General features: G+C 42.1%; 2 protein-coding genes across 3 annotated transcripts in view; both read right to left on the bottom strand.

Moving 5' to 3' along the window:
- Positions 1 to 13,892: 13,892 nt before the first annotated feature.
- PSMG1 (proteasome assembly chaperone 1) lies at positions 13,893 to 20,616 on the bottom strand (the record flags this gene model as incomplete). The annotated part of the gene is made up of 7 exons (XM_084287366.1): positions 13,893 to 14,088; positions 15,100 to 15,236; positions 16,094 to 16,292; positions 18,257 to 18,319; positions 18,713 to 18,864; positions 20,269 to 20,378; positions 20,477 to 20,616. 7 exons carry the CDS (start codon positions 20,614 to 20,616, stop codon positions 14,014 to 14,016), a joined length of 876 nt encoding a protein of 291 aa, XP_084143492.1. The 3' UTR covers positions 13,893 to 14,013.
- A 488-nt stretch (positions 20,617 to 21,104) lies between these two features.
- The window catches only part of BRWD1 (bromodomain and WD repeat domain containing 1), a gene marked incomplete at its 5' end in the record, with an annotated part of 58,072 nt that continues 53,741 nt past the window's right edge, over positions 21,105 to 25,435 (bottom strand). For both annotated transcript variants that reach the window (XM_084301127.1, XM_084301128.1), the window contains one exon: positions 21,105 to 24,718. In XM_084301127.1, the coding sequence (XP_084157253.1) occupies positions 23,574 to 24,718 (1,145 nt within the window). In that variant the 3' untranslated portion in view covers positions 21,105 to 23,573. The remainder of the gene's footprint in view (positions 24,719 to 25,435) is intronic.

Raw genomic sequence — 25,435 nt, 5'->3', positions numbered from 1 at the left:
TTACCTGCACATAATACTTCATGGAAGCCTCTGCATTTTTTTTTCTTCCAGAAAAAAAAAAAAAAAAAAAAAGCTGGACTGTGAAAAAAAAAATAAAAATAAAAATAAAATAAAAAAATAAAAGGTGAGATGTAAGAAAGGAGCAGCTTGCAAGGCAATTGTGAAAAACAAGTAACAGCCATAATGAGGGAGGAACATAAAAACTTCTCAAAGAGAGATCGTGCTTCAGGATTTAGAAAGGATTGGAAAGACTCAAAAGGTTCAGGAAAAAGCTTGAAAAGGCTTACCGAACACAGGAGCTGAACAGGACAGAATAGCAAAATGAGAAAAAGGAGATTTACAAAGAAAACAAACAAACAAACAACCACTCTTTTTCCAAGTTCCTGTAGATCAGGCGCACGGGAACTGCTGGTGAAAGAGCTAAGTCTCTGGTACTTGTTTGTACCTGACTGCCCCAGACCCAAAGCTGGCTTTTCAGTCCCCTCAGTTGTCACATAAATGTCCACATTGAAACAGTCTTTACCTGATGAAAATTGTCTAAGTGCTGGATGCTTCAGGAAGGACATCTCTGTTTCCAAAGACAAACAACAAGGTAAAAAAGGCAGATGTAGGCACTTGCCTACTTGATTGCCTCAGGTTTCCTACAGTTTTGAACCCAAATTGTGGCTTAGAACCCAATGTATGGTGGATTTGGTCAGACCCAAATTATCCAGTAGAGCCCTCTCTCCCTTATCTCCTCATCCTCCCTCCCCATGGACCTGGCTGGATGCTTTTCTGCAATTTGCACATTCACTAATTACCACAGCCAACTTCCCTGGTGGCGCAGCACCACAGGCCCCTGACACTGGGCAGGCCACATTTGCGCCCACCCCAGGGCCTCATGGTGGTGGCACCTGTGGCACTGTCCTCCTCCATCCCTCCCCAAGGGGACAGGGCACTTCAGGAAAACAGGAAAAGGAGTTTTGGGGTCCAGACACGCTGCTTTCCCCATGGTCCTTGCAAAGTGCTTGATGGCATTTTGTGTCACCCAGCACCAGCACAGCCAAAGGCCCGCTGGACGTGGCCAATGCCATTTTCACTGGAGTGTCGCTACTCGCCCCATCAGCATGTGTCTGCACGCTGGCTTCATGCTGCCCTGTGCCTTCCTTCCAGGCTTTCTGTCCCAGTCGGGCTTTCCTGCCATGTGGCACTGCTTTGATGCCTCCGAACCCGGCTTTGCTCTGCAGGCAGGGGTCACGGAGAGTGCTTTTTCAAAGCATCCTTTGCGTCAGCCCCCTGACAATGACAAATCTTGGTTTATTGCCTCTCCTAAGGCCTCACAGTGCTTCCTAACAGACATCCTAGCAGTATTCTCACATCCATCACTCTTGAAGCCAGATGTAAAGCAACCACGGAAAGCTGTACACAGCCATCAAACCATATGAACGGTTTTATAACTACTGGCAACCCACCACACATTAAATATTGGATTAACATTCAGCAGCTCTGCTGGTGCTTCCTGCACTTTGGCAGCACGCTCTCCCTGGTTTGTCACACTCTCACAGAGTGGCCTAAAACTCATTTTAGGAAAAAATCCCCAAATGGAGGTCTTCCTTCTGCTGTGCCTGACCTTCACCCTGCAGCCAGAAGGGAGGGGGATAATGCCACAAGGTCCTAGGGCTGCTGATGCTTTTTACACCCAGGTGCTGGCTGCACCATGCGTGGCAGAAGATACTAAAAGACCCCTGACAGGGGTGGCCACTGCCCTCAAAACATCATTTTAAGAAAGGCAACCTGGTGAGTTTGCTTACACTGCAAGGCTTGGCCCCAGAGGACCGCAGCGTGCTTCCAACACATCCAACTAATTGCAGCTTACATTCGTTTCTCTCTGTATTAGCAGTGCTCTGCTTTCCAGGAAAACCAATTTCATCCGTGGTGCTGGCTGGCCACCACTTGCTGCATGAAACCGGAGTGGCTCTTTTCCCCAAAAAGGGTAACAGCCAGCGGAAAATGTGCGGCGCGTCACCCCGAGCACCACTACATGCCGAAAATAGTCGGGGCTTCCTCCGCCCCGCGCAGCCTGGAAATAAAACATATGGAGTTAGCACGGCCGCTGATTGGATTTTGATTGTCCTGAAACGCTGCCAAGTTTAAAGTGGAGAGTGCGGCCTGAAAGGAAATACAGTAGACACTAGACAATTTATTTGTTTCTGAGCAGGGACCTGGCTGATAGGCTGCGTCGAAGGTGGCTAACAAGAGCAACATGTTCCCATATGGAAACCATATGGGGAAATCAGCCAGGATCTGAAAACATGGCACAACGTGTGTACCGTGGCAAGGGAAAAAAGCGGCGCGCCGTAAAATCGGTGCCAATCACAACAGCAAATTGCTGATGGATAGTGCTGATAAATAACTGAAATAGTTAACATGCCGGCAGGCTTCAGACAGAGCACTCTCAGGGCTGTAAAGGGAAAACGCAAACACGAGATGGACTCGGAAAGGCAGCGGCGTGATGGCTGGCAGCACCAGTGGGATGTGTTCACCGCGTTCTCCCAGTTCGGCATCGCTGCTAACCCTACAAAAATGCAAACCGCCACAACTCTGGAACACGAAAACAGCCGAAAGCACAAATATTTAGATGCAGTGAGCCCCGGGGTGCCATGGGGTGCTGGAGAGACGGGGTCAGGAGGAAAAGGGACGGGGACCGGCAGGGGCCGGCCGGAGCCGTGCGCTGGGCGACGTCGCCCTCCCGCGGCTGGGAAGCGCTTGGGAGCCTTCACCAAAAGGCACCTGCGCGAGGAAGAAGTGGTCTGGACTTAAAAATAAATAAATGACATTTTAAAACCCACTAAAAACAACAACAACAAAAAGAAAACACTAAAAATGAATACTTAATCTCAAAATAAATGAAAATTTTCGGTCATTAAAAATCCCTTTTTGAATATATTTTTTTCTTTTCACCTTGTCGAGACAGCTGAGTTTTTTTTCATGCTTTTTATAGACCCCAAAACACTCACTAGTCCGAGGTTAGTTTGGCTCAGTCACTAAAGCAGAAAAGAAGAAATACTTGCACAATTTTAACTCCGCATAGAGCGGGGAAAGGAAATAGCTGCAGAATCCTGGTCAATCCAGCAAGCCACCAAGGTCACATTTTGTGCTGCTAACGAGTTGCTGAAACGCTTCCAGGACAGTAGTATTTCCTACAAAAACAGTAACCAGAGCATTAAAGCACATTACTATATATATATATATATATAGGTTACACTACCCTCATCTTTCAAGAACAAGACACGCCGTTTTCCCATCTCATGAGCTACTCACCGATTTTTTATTTCTAAAATTTATGATTTTAAAGATATATGGAACAGATTTTTACAAAAACTTTCTGTGGAAAAGGTATTAGCTTTTCCACATTAACTTGAAGATTTACAGCTTTCCGTTTCAGGGGTGACAGTTTAGGAACTGTTTCACTGGTTCTGTATATTGCTACATATTCACTCCATGTCTTCAGTATTATTAAGACCAAAGCAGTGATTTTGTGTTTATTAAATTCATATATGACTTAAACAAGGAAGCTGGTCCAAAGCCCACAGAGATCAACAGCATTTATGGTAACTCTGAGAAAAACCCTTGCAGAAAAATAATATATTTTATTACAGTTTTGCCTAGCACCAAACAATCCTTTCACTCTTTTTCAAAGATCCTTGTAGAAAGATTCCTGGAATACCATTTCTGGTGATTTGTCTTGATTATGCTGGGTCCTACAGGCACGTCTTAAACATTTATTTCTATAGGAAGCTGTGCAAACTGCTTTAACCAGAACCCAAGCCCAGGCTGCCCCAGCACACAGCTTGTGTTACATCCCAGGCCTCTCAGATACCTTTATAAATGGGTGGCTCATGCTGCAAGGAGGGAGGACTGGTGGTGGCATCAGCCCCCAGCTGGAATATGTAGTGGCTGGTCTCTAATTTTAGCTTTTAAAAAAAAATAAATAATAAGAGTGAGTGAGAGAGAGAGAGAGAGAGAGAGTGAAATACTTCAGAAAGTGAGGGAATAGGGGTGGGTCTTTAAAACCAACCTTGAAGCTGTCAGCACCTTACCGTACCAGGAAGTCTGAATTACCCCAGTCTTCTCTTGGCCTGGGAGAGACATTCCCACTTTTTTTGGCACCAAAAATCCTTCATTGTATCTGCAGTCTCTGTGCACTGGAGCATTCTCAGCAGCATCAGCATATCTGTTGGTAACCACAGCTCCTACTCTTCTTGCATTTCCCAGTGCTCATACTAGGGGCAGACACTACTGGAAATATGAAGTCCTTCACCAGAGATGTACTCTTGATGAACTTTAGGCACAGGGATTTGGGTCCAAGATTGGATATACAGATGCCTTGCATGGCCTGTTCAGAGGGTGGAGCACAAGCACCAAATCCAACACATTCAGGAAACATCAAAGGTACCACACACAGGCACAGCCTACTTCAAGCCTGTTGCTTTCTGAGCACCTTGGGTGTGCTGCACCTGGCCTGCACAGGTGGTTAACACAAGCTCAGCGAATGTATCCAGAATTTCTGGATATCCCAAACTAATGCACAAACTCTTCCAATTCTGATGGAACAGATTTTAGAGTGGGTAGGAGAGATTTTTTTCTTTAAAATTGTGTATGTGTGTGTTGCTTAGCTGGGATTCTGCAGGTGAAGGGAGTGGGTTTTGCACAGCAGTGACTTGAAGTGCATCAGTGGCATACACGCTCACATGCCACTAGTGCTCCCATTTTTCAGACCCCAACAGGCATCTTTAATGCTAAACTACGTAGCCAAGACATCAAAGAAGACAATTTTGTTTGCGATGATCTACCTGGTTAAATAAACCAGCCTTCAAAAGAAGAGTAACACATATTTAATTCAAAAGATCCAAATCTGTAAGTGTCAAAAGGCCTCTGAATATAATCTCAACAATTGTAAATTAATAACTACATGGCAAAAGTGCATATGTACATGCAAATCCATACATACATGTGTATGTTCACATTCACTGTAAATTAGAACAACAACAAATATTGAGGCAAGTTTTAGCTTATTTCAGGATAAAGCAGAAGTTATCACACATTTCACCATCCCCTTGAGCAGAGCACAGCTATAAGATGAATGTTTATTTCAATCGTGCAAAAGTTTGTTTTGTTTTAATGATAGGACCGGAGAAGTCTGCCCCATCCCTGTCTCCAGCTGCAAGCAATTTTTGCCTGTGTAACACCCATGCTCCATGAACAGAAAGGTCACACAGAGGTGGAAATCAAATCTTCTGCAGGAGAAGCCAACTAGACGTATCTTCATGAGATCCAGCAGTGGTGGCACTCATACTTTCAGACCTCAAGTCAGATTTTCAGTGGCCACCCATGATCACCCCCATTAGTACATTTCACTGACTGGTGTTCTCATTTTCTCTCTGAACTCTTAAAATGTAGCAGAACCACGAGTTTTAATGAAACAACAGCTTCTGGAGTATTCCACTCTTCTTTTTAAGCAAAACACATCAACTCTGGCCAAAGATGTTGGCACCTGACTTGCTCACCCTGGATAAGTTAATTGAGGTTCAGAACAGCTGAGACAATCCAAATACTAAAAGTTATGGCCAAATCATCTTTGGACAAATACAGGTAAAACTGAATTCCCTGTGACCAATTGTCTGTTGAAAGTCCTTTTTCCTACTCCTAATCTTAAGATGAGAGCCACAATATTGTTTCTGTGACTGTACCACACGTTCCTACTGCAGGAAACAGTGGCAACAGGCTCCAAGAGGCAGGGATGGCACTGTGCGGGTGAGGAGCCCTGGCACAGGCTGCCCAGAGAGCTGTGGGGGCTCCTCCTTGGAGATGTCCAGAAGCCGCCTGGACATGGCCCTGTACAGCCTGCTCTGGGTGGCCCCGCTGGAGCAGGTGACCTCCAGGGGTCCCTTCCCACCTCAACACTTCTGTGATTCTGTGCCCTACCATCTGCTGGCCATCTAACGTTTCATCTTTGCATTAAATAGCCTTTGATCAACTTTTGTCTTTCAAGAGGTTGCCAAATCATTCAGCAAATGGCTTGAACCTTCTGGCCTCTGCACCTTGCTGCCCTCCAAGCAGAGCTGCCTCACCTGCAGGCCAGGAGGAGCTGCTGCTCCATCCCCATCACACAATACCAGCACAAATAAATGCAGCAGCACCAGGGGAAAGGCTGGGGGTCTTCCTGCAGAGCACAGGGGCCAAGAAGCTGTCCCTACTGCAGGCTGGATGGTGTCTGAAATGCAAGGAGGGGACAGGAGGATGCCAGAGAAGAGTGGACAGGTGGGAGGTGGCAAGCTGGAGAGGAGCAACAGAAGAGTGGATTGAATGCATAAAGCAGGATTTATCCCAAGCTGAAGAAGCCAGAGGTGACATTTCCTATGAGAGTGGCTGAAGGAGTGAGTAGGGTCTTGCCCTTTGTTTATTGCTGGCTTAGAGACATTTACCGATTTTCCTGAAGCCCTAGCTCTTAGGCACGAACGACTTCATCAGAACCTCAATTTTCATCACAGAGAAAGAAAGAAAAAAGTCTAGCCCTCGTAGTTACAGGATAAACTCAAAACCTTGGGAGACAAATCAAAGAAAAAAAAAACAGCAAAATGTTTTCATATTTTAGAAGTGACGTGGTGTCTGAAGCAGATGCACAGCTCACACGCTTGGAGCTAGCTGCATCAAAGGAGACTCTGTGTATGCATTTGCTCGTAAACAACATCTTTATCCTTGAAAGCAGCACTTAGCTTTGCTCCTAAAGAGACTTGTTAGACAGCCACATAGTACTGTAATGTTTGCCTCTTGCCAGCAACTTTTTCATTTCTGGCTCTCAAGCTCTGACCAAACGAGTAATTTTTAAGTCATCAGAGGATAGGCTCGATACTTAAGATTTATTGCCCCATAATTACGTCTTTAAGGTCAGAAAGTTTAAGCGTAATAATAATAATAATAATAATAATAATAATAAAACCTGGGCCAGAAAATAGCAGCTGAGAACGCTGCTGGAACAATAAATATATACACAAAAAACAACATTTTTTATCTTTTATACACTCAAATAATTTTGTCCAACTGCAGTAATGACTGAAACTTTTTCCACCTCACTTTCAGCACACCTTTAAAATAAGCCACAACAATGGACAAAGCTTCCTGCACCCACTTCCTGCTAGGAACCAGTCTAAGTCTTTGAAATAAATATGTTTTGGGTTATTTTTGTAAGGGCAATGTTTAATATCAGTCCCCCAGTGTGTAAATGTGTAGAATACACCAAAGATTTAACATCTGCTGCAAATAATTATACAGAGGATCTCAAGTCCTCTATTTTAAGATTATTAGGATATTGTACAGGTGGCCAAATTATTAAAATATGGTCTAAATTCACCACGCATGAATTTTCATAACATGCATCGGATCCTGAAGCCTGGAAGCCACATGTCGGCACTAGGAAAGGCGAGGCTGGCTTACTGCTGCTCCGACATGAAAGGCCACTTTTGGGACGTCGCAGCATCCCGGCCAGGGCCACGGGCTGCTCTGCAGGAGCCCTGGGCTGCAGCCCCAGGCAGAGGTGACACAAGAAGTTGTGACACAAGATGTTAGGACAAGAGGCTTTCCTCTCCGACGACCGATCATTCCAGTGAGCATTGCTTTCTCTGCCCCGTGCCGATTAAGTCAAGACCTTTACCAACTGACCTGAATTTTAGGGTCCAACGTGAGGTGCGTGCAGCAAGGGTAATGCAGGACGAAAACACCACAGCCAAAAAAAAAACGCTTTTGATCCTGTTCACAAAGCACTATAAGGGACTGAAAGCTAAATAAACGTGACATAACACCCTACTTACTCTTACGGAGCAAGGCTTGGTATTTATTTCCATTACGAGTGAGCTGCTTCCCAGTGGATGAAGAGCTGCTGAGAAACGGGGCAGAGCTCTGGGGACGTCTCTGGAGCATTTGGGTCCCATCTGTAAGGAAGTACGTGATTCACACTGGCACACACAACGTGAAACCCACTTCTGCAGCCTGTGGTTTCACTGGGCTGCTCTGAAGACCACAGAAAGCGTTTTTTAGCACAGGAACTTTTGCACCTTCTTTGGGTAAAGCACTGGCTGTAGTGTTGCCAGGAGCAGACGCCGTCTGCCCCACAGTGCAGCAGCACGTGCCATTACCTGCAGCACCGACTGAGCTGCCCGGGTCTGAGACCTCAGCCAGAACACCTCCTGTTTTATTTCCTAGGAGCAGGCAGGTGTCTTTGTGCCTCCAGGTGATCCCTTCAAAGGCAGGATGTGTGACCAGGAGAAGGAGCTGGGATGCTGCTTGGTGAGCCCTGTGCTCCCAGTGCCCCTACCATGAGCCCTTCCATTCAAATAAAAGGTTTTGTTTTCCAGCAGGTGTTATAGTCTGAATGCATTCAGGGTAAATACATCAAGGACCAGACTCTTACAGCCTGATGGAGAATAATGTCAGACATGGCTGAGCCTGAATCAGAACTGAGCCAAAAAACTTCTTGGAAATAAACCCGTACAAAATCTGATCTCTGGCACTGACTTCTCCCAGCTTTTTTTTTTTTTCTTTTAAATGCAAATATTGAACTAATGGAAAAGGTTAGTGAAAAACTAAAATTTACTTGAGCTCTAGAAAGCAGCGTTGTCACAAATGAGTGCCACAGAACTACCCAACCTGCCATTTTGATTTCTGACCTTGTAGTCACCTCCACATCGGCATGCTCCAGAAAAGCAAACAATAGGGCTATTGTCCAGGAGGACACAAAATAGAGCATTTGCAGTTATAACCAACAAAGTCTTCATGACAATTATCCTGGACAAACCTGCACCACCCAAAGTTTCTTTACGTGCCAGGCAGGGTGTCAGCTGGGAGCCTTGGGGTTTCATGCTTAATTTTCTTCACTCCTAAGACCTCAGCAACAAGGGTTGTAGGAGCAGAAGTCCACATTCACCAAGATAGAAAATGTGCTTACCATAACATGAATATAAGTCTACATGTTAAAAAACCCAGAGATTGAATTATTTTGTTAAAGTCTATGAAAATTCAATAGTCCTTCTGAGAAACTAATCCTCACATGCACCCTCATGCACCTCACAGTGAAGTGGATGAAGTACAAGCCATAAGGGAAGTTGCTGAATCACCTTTTTTTGTATCCACTATTGCAGAGCATCTCCTCACACGTGGCACTGCAAGACCACCTCAAACGTGCTTGTTTCCTGCCACTCTACAAAAATTACCAAACTGATGGAGCCCCACAGGGGGCTCTCAATTCCTGTTTCAGGTGAAAATTTGGTACCTTTGGTACCAGCACTTCCCAAGCAGCACATAAAAGACCTGCTCGCTGCTGACGGCAACTGCAGGGTTCATTGCGGGGGCTCTCCAGGGTTTAAGGGTAGAAATAGCCTGGCACGGTACTTTGCACTTGCTCTCTGTGCTTATTCTGTACTAAAAATATCTTTTTCAATCCAATTTGGAAGGGAATTAAGCTGAGCAGCACAGAGGCCTCCTCTGTGACCTGTCAGGGTTCCTCAGAGCCAGCAGGAACAGCCAACGCTCCTTGCCTCCTGCTCCTTCCTATTTCACAGCAACCACCTCAAATCCCAATTTTATAGGATGATCATGATTTTTCAGCTGTGCCACCTCTTTTTCCATACTGGCTGTCTCTGCTCTCACACAACTGCAGCCCTTCTACCCACAGACATTTTTTTTTTTTTTTTTTTTTTACCTGAGGCCGTGTACTCCCCACTCATCTGTTTGGCTGCGATGCTGCTGCCCACAGTGGTGGTGACTCTTTTGCCTTCATTCTGCTGTTAATTCTCTACAGAGCAGTAGATGGCTTTAAAGAGCTGGTGGAAAAAAAAAAAAATATATATATATATATAATATATATATATATATTTGATCATGATATATATATATCATGATATCATGATCATGATATATATATATATTTGATCATGATATATATATTTGGTAGATCATGAAAAAAGGATCCAAGTCTGAATCAGACCTAAAAAAAAAACAGAACACCTCAGATTGTACAAAATGCTTCAAAATGCTTTTATTTTAATCTTTTTCATTATCTGCAGCATTTCAACCATTTTCAAGTTTCACTACAATAACTCTGTTCCTACTTTCAGCATCCTGATCCAGCTTTATTCCCACAGCTCATCTTGCAAGCACTCAGGACACTGGCAAACCAGGTCCCAGGTACCTCCACTTGACCCCCCTCAGGAGAGGCGGACACCAGCCACGTGCCAGGCGCCCTTCACGAGGCTCGCCCAGCATTACACAGAAAACTTGCCTGAAGCAGAAGAAACAAATTCCTCCTTCAGCCTTGCCCATCTGTGATATTGGACCTTTTGAGCACTCACTTCAGTGCCAACAGCACTGCCTCAGTGCCACCAAAGGCTTGGGCTCCAGCAGGAAGGTTTGGACTTGTTTCTGCTGATGAGCCACACAAAGGAGAACTTGTACACTATGTCAAGTCAAAAATGAATAATGAGATAGTGAAAAGGTCAAGGAGAGCACAGTTTGTTCCAGCTGCATTTTCAAAAAACTACAGCAATTTTATTACTGGAGAGCTGCTGCACTGTACAGGAATACAAAAAAGATGGGGGAAATGAAAGCAGAGAAATAGTTGTATTGCTGCTTTGGGCTTTCAAATGTGGAGGTTTCATAACAAATTCGAATAAAATACAGATTTTTCTGCATTGAATATTGCATTTTAAGTATCTGTACAGTCCTGTACTCTCCATCTGTGCTCAGAACTGCACAGACACCAATAGCAAGGAGCCTCACCAAATATCCCTGCAATTCCAAGACTCATGCATTAGGTCAGGCACACCACCTTTGAGTCAGACAGAGCCTTTGAGGAAAGAGAGAACATTTCTGTCTACCAAGCATATTCGCAGCATGATAAAGCAGACCGGACTTGAGAAAAGACTGTGACCTTTGTTTGGAAGACAACATTCGCCAGCAGAAGAGAGTTTGATGTTTACCTGAAAAAATATTGTCGGCAAGTGGCTTAGATGACATGAAAAGTGGAAAAACAAAAAAAAACCTCTTTAGTCTAACAGTTTGCCCCATCTGATTTGACCACTTGCATTTAGCTCAGTGCCCTAAGGAAACAAGTCCTGGGCAGCCACATTTCAGACTTGCAGACAAAAATCCACAAGTCACTTCTTCCCCCAAAGCTTCCAAGGCCATCAGCCACATTTGATGAAAGAGTTCAATGTTCATACAGTCTTGCATGTATTACAAAAGCCAGTACCTGTTATACACAACGAAAACTTATTGCAGGCTCTTATTTTACTAGAAAGCATATTCAAATATGAGAAAAACTTCAGTCACTACTCACATCATAGGAGATACTTGAATCACTAGCTCTGATGCTTCTAGGTGACTTAAGGGGGAAAAGCTGAGCTAATTCATACATATGGAAAAAGTAGATTTAAGTCAAAGTATCTTCTTGCACTGTCTTTTACTACTTATCGTGTACCAGAAAAGATTTCAAATTCACACAGTGCTATCCAGTCTGCACAGATAAGTGACCAGTATTACTTGGCATTTTTGTTGTCGATGTAGACACTGGGATCTACTGCAGCCCTGGGGGTGCTCAAGGCCAGGCTGGATGGGGCTTTGGGCAGCCTGGGCTGGTGGGAGGTGTCCCTGCCCATGGCAGGGGCTGGAACCGGGTGGTCTTTAACAGTCGAATCCAACTCCATTGTTCTATGATTCTAAGAGTGCGACTTACCATGTGCTGTGAACGTGCCCAGACCAACCAATTCACACCAGAGAGAACTACTCCTGCACAAAGCTTGACCTCACCTGCAAGGTCATCCACAGAAACGTACCCGGGTGCAGAGCGAAACCACTAGCCAGAGGGTGTCTAACAGAAAAAGCATCACACCCCAGGTAAATGTTCCCACCTACAGAGAGCGATCACAGCCTTTGGCAGAATGCTTCAAAAGCATAATTATTCTAGCTTCAAAGTATACACCAGTTTTCAGCCTTTTAATTGCCAAACTGCTGGAGTTTTGCTTGCTACTTTTATTCAAGGTTTTCAAGAGTGTTCTCACATTTCAGCGTAAGCCCCAGTAGTAAAAACTGCATTATACTTCCATGGACAACATTTTAAACACTGTAAATTGCATGGGCAATAAAAGCAATACTAGAAATACATTTACAGTTCTCTAAGAGCCTGCATATTTTTATTAAAGATTTTTCTTGTTCGGTACTTTTATTTTTATTCAAACACATTCAGTATGCAAGACAACAGTGCGGCTAACGTGCGACTCTTTCAGAGCAACAGAATTCCCAACTTAGATTATGCGTACAAACAGATTTTAATTAAAATGCTGTGCAGAAATGGAAAGAACAGCAGGAACCATGTCCTGCACTTCATGCTTCAAGAGTTTATTTGAAAATACAGTACCATTTGAAGTAACAGTTTCTTTGTTAACTGGTTATATTAATGGAAGCTGAAATCATGTTTTAATAATCTTTATATTGCTAACAATAACCTACTACAGTGGAAACTGATAGAATATGCAGTTAAAAGTTTCAAAAAACAGAATTCACAGTGGGTCTGCTGAAGCCAGGAGTTAATTTCATCAGTGGACATTGACTACGCCAACCATTTTCAAACCAGGAAGGATGACAGCTCCATGAAGGGAACACCCACCATTCAGAAACTTCCACTGGACATCCAGTGTAAGTTAAACGAAGTAGAGAACTCTGAAGCCACTACCCGTATTGCCCAAAAGGACAGGTTATGTGCAATTTAGAGATCTCTGTTCAGTGACTACACCAGAGACACACCTGGTAGCAACAGAAATATTTTCTTAAGCATCTTAAATAAAACATTGAATTAAATAGCATTTTCATCAGTCAGAAATACACGCCAATCCTAATAAACAAATATGCTGTATAAATTGTCATAAACTTTCAGGACTTTTGAAACACTTTAGAATTTGAACTTCTCCTTTTCTCTGAAAATCACACCTTCAGTGTGAGAGACTTCCTACTATTGACAGCAACTAAAATTATTGAAGTCAAAAGATGAAATTTAAGATTTTAAAGTTTGCCCTGGTGAATCCAGATGAAGCAGCTTGCAAGCCTACCACCCTGTTTCACTGGGAGAGGTTCCTGTCTCTGTCAGAGGTCTGGCAGAAGGGAGTGCCTGTGCCTGCACCCCTACAGCTCCAGCTCAAGATCTGAAGTTGAAATTGCCAACAAACGTGAGCCCACAGCGAGGTACTGTAAACAGGAATTGAGGCACCTGAACACGGACACATACCTCTTCCTGCCAGACTTATAGGCAGCGTCATCCTAAATCACTGTGACTTTGTGATTTACTCACTGAATCCAAGTCACAGCCCTTCCACACAGGTCAAAAGCTCTGTGTTCCTGCCTCATCTGTAAAGCAAGCTTGTTGTCCACTAGGAAGTCTTTAAAAGGTATTTACCTTACTTTACTTACTGCATTTTGTATCACTAGGTATGAAGTCTGTATATGCACACGTACATATAAATAATTCATATACATACACACACACAAAATGTGTAGAAAGATGCAGAGAATATTTGCCTCACCACAGACAGTTTTTTAAAGAGGTTCATATATTAAAAAAAAAAAACCTTTTGTCTCAAACTGAAGTAAAAAAAAGGTGCCCTCATTAGATATAGACAGAATACCTGAATTTCTTCATTTGTATATATAGGAGATGCATTTAGATTAGACAATTCCTTCAGGAGGAGGAAAAGATTGCTTACATATGTAAGATATCTTTCCTACATAGAATTGCTCCTGAAGAAAGTCTCCCATCCCCTGCAGAAGAAATATGTGTTTGTAGTGATGAATTAGAAAGTAACGAAAATGAATTCAGAAGTAAAAATTGAGCAGAATTTATTCCACTTTTAAGGAAAAACTACAATTCCAAAGTGTCCTCTACAGAACAAACTGGAGTTTAAAAAAGTGCAGTCTGTGTTGGAAGTGTCCTCTTTAGATATAGATATTATTATGAGTTTCATTGGTTGTCAGTAACTTCTTCAAACTCTTTGTGCTTTCAGATACATCCTAGGAAAAGGCAGAGATGATCAGCATTAGTTATGTTTCTGTTACTGACAAAAGCAAACCAAACAGACAAAAATCTCACTGTCAGCCATTCCCATTTTCAATACCAAGAATACCAGTTCGGTCAATATGTTAACTGTAAGCAAAGCTCATGTCTTCTGAATGAAGGTATCCAGAAAACTACTAAAGGCTCCAAAGGAATTTGCAATTTAACAATGCAATGGGATTCCTCAATTTGTGTTCCCCCTCCCTTGTATAGTGGAAGGCCAGTCTGCATTTCTGTTGTTGTTTTCCTCCAAAGCTTAAACATTTACGTGCCAGTCTGTTAGACTCACATAATAGACCTGTAACTCCCAATTCCCACACTTAAAGCTGAAGTACTTCAGTACCTAGAAACCTCTTCTGTCACTGAAATAGAAGTCCAAGTGGCAAAACTGAGGAATGGATTTCAAATCAACTATACTTCAATTAAAAACATTTCAGAAAACAGAAAGACATTTGCTTTAATAGGCAGAATGCCACGATTTCAGAGCTGTTTGGTTAGAGCAAAACTGCAAAATCATCTTTATAGATTCAGTCTAGTAAGTCTAGTAAAAATCTGCAGGTCAAAAATTTCCTAGGAAGCTCTCATGTATCTCACAAGGCAGTTAGATACAGAGCGAGAACAGAACTGCCTTCCATATGCATGTAGAATGTCAAAAAAAAGATACATATACTGAGACATTTTAGACACTTCCAAAGGGAGCTGTAGCTTGAATAAACACAATAAATTACTCCAATGCCACAATACCAATGCCAGTGCAAGAGCCTGACAAGTTGCAACAAGTATTATACCAGAAATCACTGTCTACATTAAGAAATTGTCAGTTTGTTATTCAAATTGTGCACCTTTCTGCACAGTACACACACACTCACTCTTTACTGGTAGGGTTACATCACCAGCCAACTACAATTATTGAAAGACTGACCAAGACAGACCAAATCTCCCATTAATTTTCCAGTATGAGGTTTTACCTTGACTAAATTCTTCAGGGTTTCAGAAGAAAGCAGAGGCTTGAATGCTTCAATCGTAACCGTGTCCAATTTGATGACATCCGTGTAACACTGATACAATACTGCAGGAATCTGCCATACTTGACAGTAACTCAGAACTAAATACAAGTGAAAAGAAAATGTATATTACATTCAGAATAGAAGCAGCCTTACTTCTTATGTATAAAATCACACTTGATCTTGCCAGAACTTTAAAAGCATGAAAGTTTATCAATTAACTGCTCAGGATCCTGGCTACTAGAACAGCCATCCCTCATTCCCCAGGTACACAAGAAAATAAACTACCAAAAAGCAATGAAATGCAGATCATCTTTCTTCCTGGTAAATACCTTCACTGGAAATCACACATTATTAGGAGTAAACATAAGTAACATGAGCTTTTGCTAAAACAAAACAAAATCAAAGGGCAAATGAGATGAGTTTTCTTTTTCTAGAAAAATCTGCTTTTAGCTCTTGCAAGATAATTTTTTCCTGGTGACACTTCCATTAATTTGATATTCTATAACAAGTACAATAATAGAATTAAATTTAACTTTTCCACGAGGTCAACCAGTAGCACTGAGGAACCTATTTTAACTTTAAAAAGGAGAAAGAAGTTTATAAGCCTCAAATTGGACATTCTCAGAGGGAAGTAACTTACTGAAACACATTTAGTTCACCAGAAATTAAGATATCCCAAAAAACAATATACAGTATACTTCCCATAGCTATACTAAATAATTTGCCAGTACTAACATCCTGCACGGAAGTGGTAAAAAATTGTTTTTCAGATTTGTCTGTGTTTTTATGAGGCAATGTAAGATGTTGAACAGTTAAGAATTAACTTTCAAAAAGCTAACTTGGTAGACACTTGATATAATTAACTAAAAAATTCTAATTGCAATGGGATGCTCTTCAAAAAAAAAAATCTATATTGCCACCAGCAGCACAGTAAAAAAGTGAGACTGCAAAATACCAGCAGCAGGAAGATCTCTCACTATGTTTGGTTGTTCCAGCAGTGGGCAGCAGACCTGCTCTTTGAATTCTTTCGTCTTTAGGGCTTTCAAAAATGGAGATGGAAGTGTTAACGTGGATTCCTGAGTTTTATAATCAGCTACAGGACACGTTGAAAGAATGGTTACTTGCAAGCCTTCCTTTTGTATATGGCCGAAAACCTGAAATAAAAACGTTAATACATCAGTCAAATTTATCTGCTCACAGTAACAGTGTAAGAACACGAAGATGAATTTCATTTTCAGTTCAGGTAGCAAACAGCTACCTTCTGCTCTGGATACTCTTCTCTCCAGATCTGTGCTCAGCAATGAAACCAAGGGGAGCTGTCAGGAGGGCTGCTGCTGCTCAGAGACAGGCTGGGCATTGCTTGGCTGGTGATGAGCAGCTCTGTTGTGTACCATGTGCTTTGTATAGTGTTTTTGTTGTTTTTTTCCTGTTTCTCCCCCCCCCCCCACCCTTTTCTTATTAAATTGACTTTATCTCAAGCCATGAGATCTTGCACTTCTCTTTTCAACTTTCTCCTCTATCCTGCTGCAGAAGAATAAGGGGTGTGAGGAAACGGCTGTGGGGTGTTTTGCTGTCTGCCAGATTAAACCACAATGGTTGATTTTGTTGGAAACACTAGCTAGTGCACATTTCCGCAAAACTTCACTCTGTGCTTTCTTACTTTGTGATCGCTTACTGAGAAAGCACAGAAACGATCTGATTCATGGAGACTGTGAGGATGCACAGTTAATGACAATTTACACAGAACACAGAACAGGTCCGTAACACACTGAAAGCAAAAGCCTGACACCTCTGCTGTACATTTAAAACTAACAATGACCATAAGTTCTAAAAATACACAGTAACATTGGCTCGGTAAAAACTGTGTAATTCTTCTGTTCAAAACCACCTACGTTTGTAATAATACATACGCAAACAGCTGAAAAAACAGCAATGGAGAAGACAATGATGTCACAATAATCTTTCTTTTCTTATACTAATTTAAATTAAGGGGAACATAGCAAAACCAAAACGTTTAAGGTCCTAAGGTTTCTAAACTTTGAAGTCAACCACTAACCCCAAAATTGAATTAAACTATTCGGCAAGCCACTGAACGACAAAAAGCTTGTTTTCTACCAACCTGGGCCTGAAATCTCTAAATCACTCAATGAATCCACCCCAGCTTTTCATCCTCTTTGCCCTGCCATAATCTCTCTGGCTGTCTCACAGCAATAGCCTCCTACAGCTCTCCCCTGCTCCCAAGCAATCCTTCTCCAGTGCCAGCTGCCTCAGCTGGCAGGCTGGCCAAAGCAGGCATCTCAGCTTGGGCTGAGGCCTTGGCAGACACGCGGCTCTGATCTCAGACCACAGACTTGCACAACTTCAGCATGATGTAACGGATTTCGAATCAAACTGCTTGCTCATCAGCTCAGTACAGATTCAAAGGAAGGCAGGTTAGCAAACAAACAGCAATACAAAATAAATCCTTCTTCCCTGAGGCTAAGATGTGACCCAAATTCATACAGAAATCAGCAGCCAGAAAATTCCCCGTGGTTTCATGTTATTAAAAATCAATGTGGTGCTATCTGGGGTGATCTGAACAACCAGCAGCATTCGTGTACATGGGGCAGCCCACGTAGCAAGCAATGTGTGAAAAGAATGGGATAAACACTGCTTTGGAGACAACTTCCTTTGGAGTTCCACCTTGTGAATGAAACAGATCACACCCATTAGTAAGTACACTTTCTACCATGAGTTTCACAGCATGTTTATCTGGCAGCTGTACATAGTAAGTTGTTATTTTTAAGGATGAACTCTCCCACAGCTGAAATCCAGTTGGAACAAGCCATGGAATGAGATCACAAAACAGAAAAGGAACAAAACAAACTCTCCAAAAGATGTAACTGCACAGTGAGTTACAGCAGATGTAACTGGCAGCACTAAAAATAAAAATTAAGGAAAAAAAATCAAAGGATTTGCAAATAGATTTGTTCATTTGTAGAGTACTTGAGAAAGAAAGACACAGTAGAAAGTTATTAAGAATGCTGTTGTGTTTAGAAGAGTAGAGAGAGAGAAGAGGCAGATGCACCAACTTAAAGACCCCATTTCACTGCTCAGTAAGTTGTTTCACCAGTTATACCTTTTCAAGCCACTGGAACTGTTGATCCTCTGCAACGTAGCAACTACACTGACACAACAAAACCTGAAGGGAAAAAAAGGTTGTGTGATCAAGTGGTTTAAAGAGCAAAACAACAGCTCATGATCATGTGTAGAAGGTGGTATGACTACAGCCAACAACTTGTTAAATATTTTTTGGCTTCTTCACCTCTATTTCAACATGAGCTTTTAATTCATAACTGCTGTTAAAACACTCAGACATGCAATGCATCCTCTTTGTACTGAACTTCCCAGGACAGAACTTCAGGTGGTTTTAGTGAGCGTAACAACCGTTCAAACCTTCTGTGAGTTTAAACCAGAATACAGCAGCCATAATGCCTTGTGCTCAGTTTGCTCTGGGCAGGGTGGGGGTTGCAAGGAGGCTGCTCTCTTTTTCAGAAAGGTAAAATGCAGAAGAATTCATGCATAAGTCACTTACTGTTGGATCTGATATTAATCTATAGAACAGGCAGAAAGAATCTGTAGGGAGGACATTTGTTGTATTGGAGGTTCGACACCATTCATTCCACAGTTTCACAGCTCCAACTACTTCCCAACATACAGAATCCAGAATAAAAGACGACAGAAAAGCTGCAAAATAAATTCTGTTAATTTATAAAGAATAAAATCTCTGTTCTACAAATAAGTAGCTGAACTAGAGTATTTCTTTACAACCTCCTCAAATTAAAACGTAATAATAGTGTATTTATTGACCACATCTAGCAAAGATCAAGAATGCGAGTAATCTCACTGCATCAACACTTTAAAGATAGAAGTTCTAGATATAGGTAGAGATCCTTAGCATCAAAAACATGTACTACCAGGAGCTGCATTGCTACAATCAGCTTTGATTGTTAGCATACAGTAAGAACAAATGCTACTAAATATTAAAGTACTTAATGCTACTAAATGTTAAGTATTAAATGTTACTACATATTGTTAAATGCTACTCTAATATTTCTTGACATACCACATTCAGCAGATTTCTCAGACAAAATAAACACTGAGCCAGCAAGGCAGAACTATTAGGCTGTCTCTAGGAAGCAGACACATGAGTAATCAAGGCTTAGTGACAAAAGGGATACTAAATCAAAGATCATAAACCAAATTAGTTCCTGTTAAACACATGACAGGTCTAAAATATACCTTTCACTACTTTTAAAGGAAAAAAAATGAAAAAAGAAAAAACAAGCTAATGAAGTTTAATATGGATAAGGATGTCTGTGATAAATACACAGAAAACTTAAAAATTCTTTATATCCACAGGGAAAGAGCTACTCAGGAGCTCAGGACCATTGCGGAGGGGGAGGAAGAAGGGAGAGGTTGTCCTAAGACCCTGGGCCTAATGAATGAGTAGCCACCTCAAACAGGGCATTACAGACAATCATAGAATGAAAAGGCGAGAGAAAGATTGATCAAGAAAAAAAACATGCAAAAGAATCATTGTTCATTAGTAATGAAAGAAGGTGAGGAAGAATTAGAGTCAGAAGTATTCACATTTAAGTTAGACTTTGCCGAGGATTTTAAAATAAACTGAAACTGATTTTACATGAGGACGTGGAAAATTTCCAAAAATCGGGACAATAAAACCTCAGAGACCTTCTTACACTCACGTAGCAGGAAGAGTTAACGCGCGTTCAAGAGCTTTAAAAGAAAGTGGCGAGTGAAAGAACATTTGCGATTCTCAGAACGCCAACATTTGGTTTAGTCAGTTCTAAGCGCTCTGAGGACAGCAGGAGCGAAGGCAAGCTCACGACGTAACTCCAGGCCCTCTGAAGTGCATTTTGAAGCATGGGCAGCAGTGTTACGGTTTACTGACGTGCAGTTTTACGACGTTGATAGCCACCTACTTGTAAACACCAGCCTGCACGGAGCTGCCTGCCATTACACATGGAAACGCTTCCCAATTCACAAGCAACCCCGGGGATCTGGACACCCACGAGCACTGCAGCTCCGCGCGGCTCACACCGCGGCCGCCCCCCGCGCACCGCCTACCTGCGGCGTTGTGTCCCACGGCGACGACGAAGCTGGAGCAGCGCAGGGGCTCGGCGGCGGCTCCCGGCGCGGCTTCTCCCGCGGGCAGCGCCCAGCGCACGGCCACCTCCCTGCGACACAGCCGGAGGGGCCCTGCAGCAGCCCGGGCACCGCCGACAGCTCCCCCCCCGTCCCCCAACCCCCCCGCCCAGCCTCCCCTTCCCGCTACCTCTTCTCCTCCACCCTCCTGCGGATCTCCCGGTCCTCGGGCGTCTCCTGCAGCGCCTCCCCCGCCGCCTCCTCCTCCTCCTCGTCGTCCACGCCGGCCCGGGACGGCGCCGCCACCACCTCCCCGAAGAACGTCGCCATGGCCGCCCGCCCCCCTCAGCGCCCCGCGCATGCGCGCCGCGCCCGCAGGGCTCCCCTCAGCGCCACCCAGCGGGCGGCCGTTGCGGCCGTTAGGGCCGTTACCCCCCCTCCCCGCCTCAGCCGCCCCTCAGCCCGTTACCGAGGGGTCGCAAATAATAAAGAGGGAGGTTGGGGTGCAGGCGTAGGGCTTTACTTCGGTCCGCGGCTACACGTACAGCGCAAGTCTTCGGGACTAAAAGGGATTTCGCCTAACGCTTCTGGGCCTGCGCTTTTAGTACTGCCAGCCTAGTCAGGTCCTGCTTTAAAAAGCAAAAAAAAAAAAAAAAAAAAAAGAACCCAAACCACCCAAAACAAAGAAAACCAGCATCACACATTAAGCAGCTTTAAATAAAGATACTACTTTTTTTTTTTTTTCAGGTCTACTTAAATCACTTTACTTCCCTGAGTACAGCGAGACCAAATAAATAGTGTTGAATGATTGCAGTCACCAGGAAGAGGGCAAGGGGGCTCTCTGCAACACTCAGGAGACCCAGTTCTCCTCAGAGTAACCGTGCCCCGTTTACAAATAAATAAATAAATACATCCAAACTCATGGAGGGTGAAAGAGCAACAAAAATCCCTTTACCGTTTAATCATTTCCCCTCCTCCTGGCTCCACAATCTGAGTAATAAAAACAAGAAATACAAAACAGTATTTGCTTTGCTTACAAAAGAAAGTGTTACGACCCCTAAGCTAGTAATTTCCTCTCAGATAGACAAATACAGAGGCCAGAATTTGCTCTCAGCGGTCTGGGATCATCACAAACACACAGTGCATGAGTGCAGTATGACAGAGAATACAGCATCTGAATAGCAAGAAAGAAAAACTTTTTTAAATCTAAGGCTGAATTATAAATACAAACCTAGCAGCCCAATTTTAGCTGTTTGAACACAATAAAAATTGTGATGATCACTTATAAGAGCTCTTATACCAGTTTTCACCCCTATATTGGAAGTTATGTTTCATAGAGCATTACTCATAAGCAGCTGCTAAACAAAGTACTCAATTTATGGATAACACAAAAATACCAGTTGACTTGTTCTTTTTAACAAAGATGCTGCTAAGAGATAAAACACACAAAGCCACTTCGAAGAGTCAGGTTTCATCACCAAACACAACTGTGTTCATATTTTATAAACCAACTTAAAGATTTCAAATAAACATGTATCTTGAATGTACAAAATTCTGCTATTATATTAAAGACTATGCACTAAATAAAGAACATTCCTGGGGCAAGAATGACATAAACTAGGTTAATCTTGGACTTCATACAGAAGTTTTAAGGAAAAAAAAAAAGTACTTCTCTATACTGAGATGACATTCTAGATCCAAAATGCTGTGATGGTCAATGCACCTTTTGGCACAATGTCAGCAACACTGCTGGAGACGTGGTTCTCACTAACTGCTGGTAGGCAGCATTTGGTCCTCCTTTTTCCATTACTTCACTGTCATTTGCATAAGCACTCATTAACAAGTCTGATTATGAAGCTGCACTAAGTTTTTCCCCCCAAAGCCCTTCGAGATACTATTACCTGTCCAATCTGCTAGAAAACTAACTCACAAGCTTGCTAGTTCAGTTAAAATGAGCTGAGTTAGGACAGATCTAATACTTTACCATATCCCCTATTGAACAAGGAGATCAGGAATTGCATGCATCAGCCACGTGAGAAACTGAACCAGCAGAGGAGAGGCAGGAATCCTATAGCAGAGTGGGACAGGAGCTGAGATTGCCAAGCACCTTGTGTTGGATTGAAGGCAGTGACCTGGCGGCTTCAGCCAGCACAGCTCCAGGGAAAAGCAAGGAAAGAATTTATAGGTGCTACACATTCTCGTTTGATACACAGGCCAACCAAGAATTTATACATTTTTTCCCTGGAGAAATTTTCTCTGATCTCCTAAGCAACAATTATTTCTTGACAACAGCAGCCACCTCAAGCATTTCAAAAATTGGTAGATATACTGCAACAGTCCAAACTGATATGTTTAATCAACGCAAAAATCTAACATTAAAGCACTTAGAAGTTTAAATATGGAAGAACAACGGAAATATAGCAAAAAGGTCTGGAATGTAAGAATCCTGCACCTCAAACTTTTCACGCATAAAAAAAACAGAACAAGTGTTTTGTTGTTTTTTCTATTTTATAAAGAAAACACACAAAAACCCTTAGGCCCAAGAGTTCACCTGCATTTCATATTCTTAAGTTTAGTTTACAGGATAGAAGTCACATTAATGATAGTACTACCTGTCAGCATAAACCCTCTCTTCACCAGCACCAATATGCCTTTTTAATTGGCAAATATACTTTTTCACTGGTAACTGGTTCTAGTTGTATGTTTTCAATTACGAGCGTACAGAACATTTAGCATCTGTACTAATACAAGCTGTAATGTTGTTACCTTAGTGACTGCTCATTACGCTTTTGATGCAACACTAGCATCCACCGGATTTTTATAGTGTACATTATTATTTATAAGCCTGTTAATATTGTATATGATTTCATACAGCATTAGAGATGTTTGAAATCAGTTCTTGAATGTTGTATGACCTAGGTAGTATTCCATTGCAGCACCCATAACAATAATACTCAACATACTGCTATTAACCTGTTGCGCAGTGTTTTAACATTTTTTTTTTTAAACTCTTGTTATATGTAATAAAATACCAGTAAAGACAAAAAAATTGCCCCTATAATGAGGCACATTTTGGCATCTGTGCTAAATGCTGCTACATGGGCAGGCAAGTGCAAGTCAAAATATGAAAAGGAGAAAGTCATGATCTAATCACATTCATAACTTTTTCATAGAAAAATATAAATATATTCCCTGAAATGTAGGACAAGGAAGAGCCAGCATCCATCGTGAGTTCTAGTGCTATTACCATAAAAAAAAAAAAAGTGGGCTGGCTTTTCCTCTTAAGGTTACGTTTCACCAACTACGTCACCTAAACCTCTGTCATCATCGTCGTCATCGTCACAATCGTCGTATCTTACAGTCCGTCTACCCCTATTTCGAGTTCTTATCTTAGAACGCCGATTAGCTCTTCTATATTTGGTGTAATCCAAATCTTCAGAGTCATTTTCTTGATTAGGTTTCCGACGTTTCCTTCGCTGGGGTCTTCTGGAAGGCTTAGACAAATCAGAATTTTCTTTTCTAATGGTGTCTGTTTTTCTCTTTCTCTTTTTTGTTTCTGCGGCATCACTGTATATACTGTTATCAGTTCCAGAGTCTGAATCAGAAGAACAATTGAAACTGGCTTTTGAGCTTCCTGCAGTCTCAGGTGTTTCCACATTCTCCGATACCGAGCTTTTTTCATCTTTCTTCCCCCCTGTTTCAGATTCTGGTGTTTCTTTTAAGTCATTTGATAATTTTGATCTTTTGAAGCGAGCTCTAGATTTTGTTTTTGGTACTTGTCTCTTATTTTTAGTTTCACGTTTACCTAACTCAGAATCCACCTCCTCCTCAGAGTCGCTTACATGATGGTTGTGAGCTGAAGTTGATTGCTCAGAAGTTCTCCAGTTTCTCCCGTTTTCTACCTTGTAGTTTGCGGAATCCTCCCCTGAGGAGTGGCACTCCTTTTTAAGAGCTGCAGCACGGACAGTTCTGTGCGTCTGCCTGTCATTACCATCATTCTGCTTCTGAGCCACTTCTACCTCCACCTCAGATTCCGTTTTTTCGTTTTCAGACTCGCTAATATATTTTCTCTTAGGAGCAGATGATTCAGGGCAAGAAAGTTTTTTTCTGCCAGAACACTGTTCCTTCTCATTTTCAGACATCAAGCTAACATCTACGTCCGAGCTGCTGAGCGGTTTCTTCCTGGATGCCGCAGATACACCGCCATGAAGGTGCTTCCTGTTCTTTTTCACTGTGTAAACACTTTCTGAGCTTGATAACTCTTCCTTTGTATCACTCATTATCTTTATCTTATTAGCTGCCAAAGTGGCACACCTTCGTGGATTTTTTTTCTCCGTCACATTAGACAGCTTTGTATGTTTCTTGTAGTTAATGATGCACGTCCGGCTCCTCAGCACTTTTCCACTTTGTCCAGTCTTCTCAGACGTTGATTCTACAAAAAGATTTAAAAATGCCTTTTAATAACTTACATTTCTACAACTGCTAGTTCATAAAGCACAAACACTCCCATGTTTAATGAAATACACAAAAGCATTTTTTGATTTCAACTGCTACGTGCAATTTATCTTAAGCCTTTATTAAAAATACAGCTACTGAGTCCCGAGCATATTTTTAACTCTCAGGATTAGTGTTTTGCTTTGAGATGATGAAAGGGTTGTAAATTAACATTCTTTAGCATCTCTCTAGAAATTAGCTTACAAGTTACCTAGCTTAGCAAACACCTGCTTTCACACTACTAATACTTCCATCATTAAAGCTGTAATTTTCATACCAAAATTACTTTTCAAAATGAATTATTACACTTTGTAGATTCTGTTCAAAAAAAGATTTCATGCAGATACTAGTCCTGGATGGATTTCACAATTTTAAGTGCTTTCACATACAGAGAAAGCACTTAAACCATTCAGTTCCTTAGGGACTTAAACTCAAGAGCGCTTCTAACAGAGAACCTTCCAATCAGTATTTTTATTTTTAATACAGCACTTGCTTCTTAGGCTTCTTAAACAAATATTCAAATCAGTAAACGCCATGAATGATGCTACCAAAATAAATGCTTTAGACATTTTGCATTCTCATGGAAACAGAATTGCTGATAAGACACAGCCAAAAATTAACACGAGAAGTTCTTAAAATAGATTTGACTTTTTTT

This window comes from Netta rufina, assembly GCF_964035555.1.
Source record: "Netta rufina genome assembly, chromosome: 1".
Taxonomy (NCBI): Eukaryota; Metazoa; Chordata; class Aves; order Anseriformes; family Anatidae; genus Netta; species Netta rufina.
Note: the sequence above shows the minus strand (reverse complement) of the source record. Positions and strands in the feature narration are given on the sequence as shown.